Source organism: Pholcus phalangioides, unplaced genomic scaffold (genome assembly GCF_987345545.1).
Source record: "Pholcus phalangioides strain wild (caught in Gottingen) unplaced genomic scaffold, Ppha-v1.0 ptg000008l_1, whole genome shotgun sequence".
Lineage (NCBI taxonomy): Eukaryota > Metazoa > Arthropoda > Arachnida > Araneae > Pholcidae > Pholcus > Pholcus phalangioides.
This window is the reverse complement of record NW_028301601.1, coordinates 57,647,330-57,653,329: the sequence shown is the minus strand read 5'-3', so window position 1 is coordinate 57,653,329 and position 6,000 is coordinate 57,647,330. Positions and strand designations below refer to the sequence as shown.

The 6,000-nt window shown below is 39.4% G+C and overlaps 1 protein-coding gene across 1 annotated transcript; it reads left to right on the top strand.

Annotated features, from left to right (window-relative positions):
* Positions 1–1,498: 1,498 nt before the first annotated feature.
* LOC149084600 (protein maternal effect lethal 26-like) lies at positions 1,499–2,434 on the top strand. The gene has a single exon (XM_089235340.1). The coding sequence runs from the start codon at positions 1,499–1,501 to the stop codon at positions 2,432–2,434; it is 936 nt and encodes a 311-aa protein (XP_089091466.1).
* The last annotated feature ends 3,566 nt before the right edge of the window (positions 2,435–6,000 follow it).

Sequence of the window (6,000 nt, the reverse complement as noted above, 5' to 3'; positions counted from 1 at the left end):
AACCCCCCCCATCTGTCTTCAAAAGTCAGCAAATCCGAAACCCCTCCCCCCTCGATGCTGACGTGATACTGTAATACTTGAATGACCCCTCAAGAAAACACGACTCTTAGTTTTTCTAATAATGCGAGAGATTTCAGTTTGATACGGACTTGAAAGTCCAATTCTATAATGATTTGCTAGCCATTGGGTTAGGAACAAACCCGTTGACACTCGAAGGACCGAGACGATCATTACGAGAGTTTTCGATCTTCTCTCGCTCCAGTTTCATAATGAAACATATTGTTTAGAATTTTAAAATTTCGCGGCTTTTCCCAAAAAATATTGAATTATTTTATGCTGTATAACTATCATCAGTTTAAAAAAAGATCGATGTTATTGGTTTTTCACCCACAAAAGAATCATAACCGGTAACTTTTCAGACAATTTCGTTGCATACACAGCAAATACTTCGCCAAATTGTGGTATCAGATTTTGTCTGTATCGATCAATAGATCAAGGGTGATCAACCCTTTGGAGAGTGCGGGCCACTTCATCGGTTTAAAAAACGTGTCGCGGGGTAACTGAAATTATCTGGGAATGTGCCGAGGGTCACTGAATTGATCTCGAAATGTGCTGCGAGATAAGTTCACTTCCGGGCTTTCACCCGGTAAGTGAAAGGACGAGGGTTCGATTCCCCGCAGGGGCAGTTGAATTTTCTCTCATTCCAAAATATATCTTCCCAACAGCCAGTTGTTAATAACCTTCGTTCACGGTATTAAACGAGCATCTTACCACCATGCCAATCGGGCGCTTTGCCCAACAAACTATCACCAAATTTAGAATTTCTTTCGGAATTAGAAAAATACAGAAAATCGATCGTATTGTCACCAGACACCTTATTTTACAATCCATTAACGGACACTCCCCGTTAGCGGACAAGATTTTCGGTCCCAAGTTATCCCCGTTTTTGGGAGGTTCCACTGTATTTTGAATCCAAAAATATGTCTAAAATGTTAAATTTTCTGACAGCTTTTATTTATCAGAGCTCTGTCTTGAATGGTTACCAGCCGTTGTATATAATGTCATATTTCCAAAACGTTTATTCGATCCTCTCGTGCTACGAAATAAATATTGCAAAAAAGTTTGGCAATCCAGAAACTCCTCAACGCGGAAGTCTATAAAAAAATTTTTCGTCCATTTTTCTAATTGCAAACATAGATTGATCGCCGGGATGAGATTGAAAATTTACTGTGGAAATTTCCGGTATCAAAAAGGATCCGTCATCTGCAGTTGAAGAAGCGATTGAAACTGACTTGGGACGGTATAGAAATCGATTTCTGTCAATATTCGAGAATCGTAACTTCATTCGATGGAATTTACTACAGGAGAATTGAAACTGCGTGGAAACCTCCAGGGGAATTTCAGCTGTGAGTGGACCATCGAACACTTCAGCTCCCTCGATTGGCAGGTTGGAAGACATTACATCAGTCCACAATTCCGGCTTGATAACGAAGGAATAATGTGGTTAGAAATATCGCCCGGAGACGGAACCAAACATTCCAGCACATCCGTTTGTTACACCATCGGCATTACAAGGACAAACATCAAACTAGAGCAACTGAATCTTAGATTCAGTATTTCATTGCATAATACCGATGGTGAGATATTGTGTCGCTGGGATGGAGTATTATTGCACGGATCTACAACCAGTTCCCCTCAGATCATGGAGAGAGAAGATTTGATGTCCAAACTGGTTAATGGTACTTTGGTAGTGACCGTTGAAGCGACGCATTCCACCTTGTATCACAGTGAAGGAGCTGGCGTTCAGCACTACGGGGAGTTTACTCCGACACTTAAGATGGCAGAAGATTTCAGAAACCTATGGACGAGTAAGGAAAATGCAGATTGCGTCATTTCCGTGGAAGGACAAGACATCCCTGTCCATTCCCTTATCCTTGGCGCGCGTTCGAAAGTGTTTGCTGCGATGTTCCAACACGACACACTGGAAAGAAGCACTCAACGCGTGGAAGTGACCGCCTTCAAGAAAGACACGATGGACTCCTTCTTGGAATTCATCTACTCCGGGAGTGTACAGCGCCGCATGGACACCGATCTCGCCCTGGAACTCCTACGAGCCAGCGACAAATATGAGGTGAGCGACCTGAAATCATACTGCAGCAACTATCTGATGTCCATTTTGAATGACGAGAACGTTTGTCGATTCCTCGTGAAAGCAGATATTTTCAACGCCGAGAAACTCCGCAGTGAAGCCAAGAAATACCTGTGCGAGAATTTTCTGTCTGCGGTTGATTTCGAGGCTAAACGTTCGATTTTCCAGGACAGACCCAAACTTCTCTTTGACATCGTCAAGATGTTCATCGAAAAAAATGCAGCTGAAAAACTCGAATCAGATGCGCAGGGAGATGGCGGTAACAAGAGACAGCGAAACCAATAATTCCGCGTTGATTTATTTCTGTATATATCGTGCGCCAATTCCGCCGATTTATATTTAAAACACCTGGTATATGGTCAGTTTCATCCTATCCTTTTATTCTTCATCCATTTTACGCTTACAAAATAAATCAGTCTTTTTTCAGTCATCGTGGTTATTGTATCGTGGTCTGTGTATATTTACATATATGTACAGTAAAAAGACCTGTCTTAATGACCATCCTGTCTCTCACGGCCAAATAATAATTTCACTTGCGTAATAAAAGTATGCATTTCAATCCCCTGATTAACGGTCACCCCTCTTTTACGGAAGAATTTTTTCCCCGTCGGCGTCCGCAAAAGAGGGGTTTTTATTATATTCCATGGATAGAAGTGAAATCGTTTCCCAAAGATATGGGAATCGGGTCAAAACGTTGAATAATTGAAGTCGTGATTCGCATTAATGGAATATTTTAACATTAAAATGTATTGTGAGGGATTGAGACTGAAGCGAAACGTATTATATGGCCAGGAATAGGGTACAAAAATTTTATAAAACTTCTTATGTAAATATAACTTGACAAAAATGCGACCAATAAGTTTGACGGTTGTTATTTGCTCGAATGTAACTGATGAGCTTATTTGGTTTTTTTTTAATTATTGCATTTTTCAAGTTTTATAAAACTTTTTGTAGTGTAATTTCGGATTAATTGAGAGACGTGTAAACGCGGGTGTTCACAGGTAAGACCGGAATGATTTTGTTCTTGTCAACCTCACTCATTGTTATCGTACATTTTTCGATAGCGGACTTAAGCCGGCATCGCACTATAAAAGTTTTGTAAAACCTCTTTGATAAAACTCGAAAAATCTAATCAATATATAAGCTTATTTGAGCGAATGTAACTAAGGTGCCGAAAGACGTCCCAGTTCTTCGATATTTTTCGCCTAGTCCCGGAAAAAACTTTCGGGACGCCTGTTTGTTCGGGTTTTTAGTTTGCGCAATGAAATATAGTTATTTTCAATGTTTTTCCAATTTAACTGTTTTAGCTAAGTTAGATATTATGCTAGGAATTTGTTATTTCACTGTTATATTTTTTTCCATGTTAATACTGCAGGCCTACCAGTCTTATTGATATAGCAGTATACTTATTGCTTATATTGTGATTATACTGAATGTCAGCAAGTGGCTTATGGAAAATTTCTGTGCCATTTGCTAATATGAATTCGGTTTTGAAAGAATTGTATCTTGATTTCTTTGCAGGCAGAAATTTCAAGAACTGTGTGCACTGAGATCATAGATGATACAGTAAAAAACCCCTCTTATTGGGCCCTCATTGTTATGAGACTCCACTTCTCTTGAAGCCCCCGGGTGGGCCTATGCGTTAAGACGGCACTGGGTTTCTAGCGGCGATGTTATTTCCCTTAGGCTGGGATTACATTATAAAGGTTTAATATAAAAAGTTCATTTATAAAACTTGAACATGCAACCAATAAGGGCATCGCGGCTGCATTTTTCAAGTTTCATAAAAGAACTTTTCTGAACCTTTTGTAGTTTAATACCGGCCTTAGACATCGAGAATACTATCATATTAAATCTGTTTAATAACCCTGTCCAATTTGTACGAAATTTGAAATTCAGCGCTTCTTTATGTGGCTGATCTTCTCTATACCACTTGAGGATGAAGGGATTTCTTGCAATAACATTCGCGGAAAGAAACGCCATGAGAGAGAGAGATGGGTTTAGTATAAAAATAATAGCCAATGTCCATTCAAACCTTCAGAATTTTTGGAAACTTTTCTGAAGTGATCAGTAGGGATACATAAATTTCGTATTTACGAAATAACCGCGATAAATGCGGAAATTTGATTTTTTACTATTTTTTCGTGAAATCTAGGTACACTCGCCCACCCCCCCCCCCCCCCCGTATTCGCGGTTTTTTTTCTTTATTGGGAATTGCTTTTTGACAACACTCAGCAATCGCCATTCACATGTTTTGTTTACAAAATTTGAGTTGTGCTTGTTTAGGATGATTCATTCTTCTAGTGCTACTGATAATGCTTTGGAAAGACAAATAAAAACTTGACAAGAAAAATTGGATATATTGACTAGGCTTGGTGAAAGTAAGTCAATACCTGCTGTGGTCCGCCATTACGGATTCACAGAATCTACGGTGAGATATATCAAGCAAAAGGAATCTGAAATTCGTTCAGCCGTGGCTATAGCTGCACCCGTGGCAGTCAAAACTTTGCAGCGCCTACGGGATCCACATGTTTCTCGTACGGAAAATGCTGCTTTTTGTGGGTACGAGACTGATACAAAAAAGGTATTCCTATTGATTGTAATATTATAACAGAAAAGGCGGAAATTTTTACTCTTCCATAAGCGAGAGGCTGGTGAAACGTCTATTTCATCAAAATTTTATGCAGGTAAAGGTTATTTCATAGGTTTAAGAAACGATTCGGATCACGCAATGTAAAAATCACTGGCTATCAAGCCTCTGCCGACCAGGAGGCAGCTAGAAAATTTCCAAATACTTTGTAGAAAGTTATTCAAGAGAAGGGTTATGCACATCAGCAGGTGTTTAACGCTAACGAAACTACGCTATTTTGGAAGAAAACGCCGCAAAGAAGTTAAGCAAGAGAAAAAAAGCGGGCTCTTGGGTTTTAAGGCAAGTAGAGATAGACTAACTATGTTGTTTTGCGCAAATGCGTATGGGTACATGATGAAGCCCATCATCATTTTCAAATCTGCGAATCCGTGAGCATTGAACGGAAGGATAAGCCAAAGCTCTCAGTATTTTGGACGAACAATAAAAAGGCTTGGACTAAGAAAAACACTTTTCCTGAATTGGTTTAAACGGTTTTACCCCCGCGAATACGGGGGGCCGACTGTAATTCACACTTTTTGAAGTGGAAAGTCGTAATTTTGCTCAGTGCTTGTGAGCGTGCTTGAAAGGGAAACCACAAGCATCATTTCTTTCCCTTCTGACGTTGTGTTAGATGTAAATACAGTCGAGTTCAGTTAGAGTAGTAATAGTAATCTATGGTTATATAACATACCTCCTAGGTGAATCGAGAAGTGCGACCGACGTGTTTGTTATAAGCGAGGCATTGAAATTAGCTTACGTATCAATAATATTTACATACATTATTGAGATTGTCGCGGACAAAATAAGCTTATGCAGCACATAATTTAAATATAATCCAGTGAAGCTGTATGGTCAGTTCTGACTAGTTGTCGAACTTCCTCTTTGAAAGCAGGTATAACGCTGTTTCGATCAAGTTCAACAGCATTATATGGTGCTGAAATTTGGGCTGTTAAATACCAGAATGACATCGACACTTTGTTTAGTTCCTTTGTCCGAAGATTCTTCACTCTGTCAAAACTGATACCACGTTACATGATTCGCGCTGAAGTGGGTAAATCGAGCCTTAGTATCATCATTAAAAAGAGTATTTTAAATTTTTGGCTTTGCATTTTGAAAATGAGCGAGAAGAGACTCCCAAAGATAAGTTTTCTCAGCCTTTGCGAGAGAACTAAGCACAACTCAGATTCTAAGTATAATTGGGTTTGTTCTGTCTGGGATATTC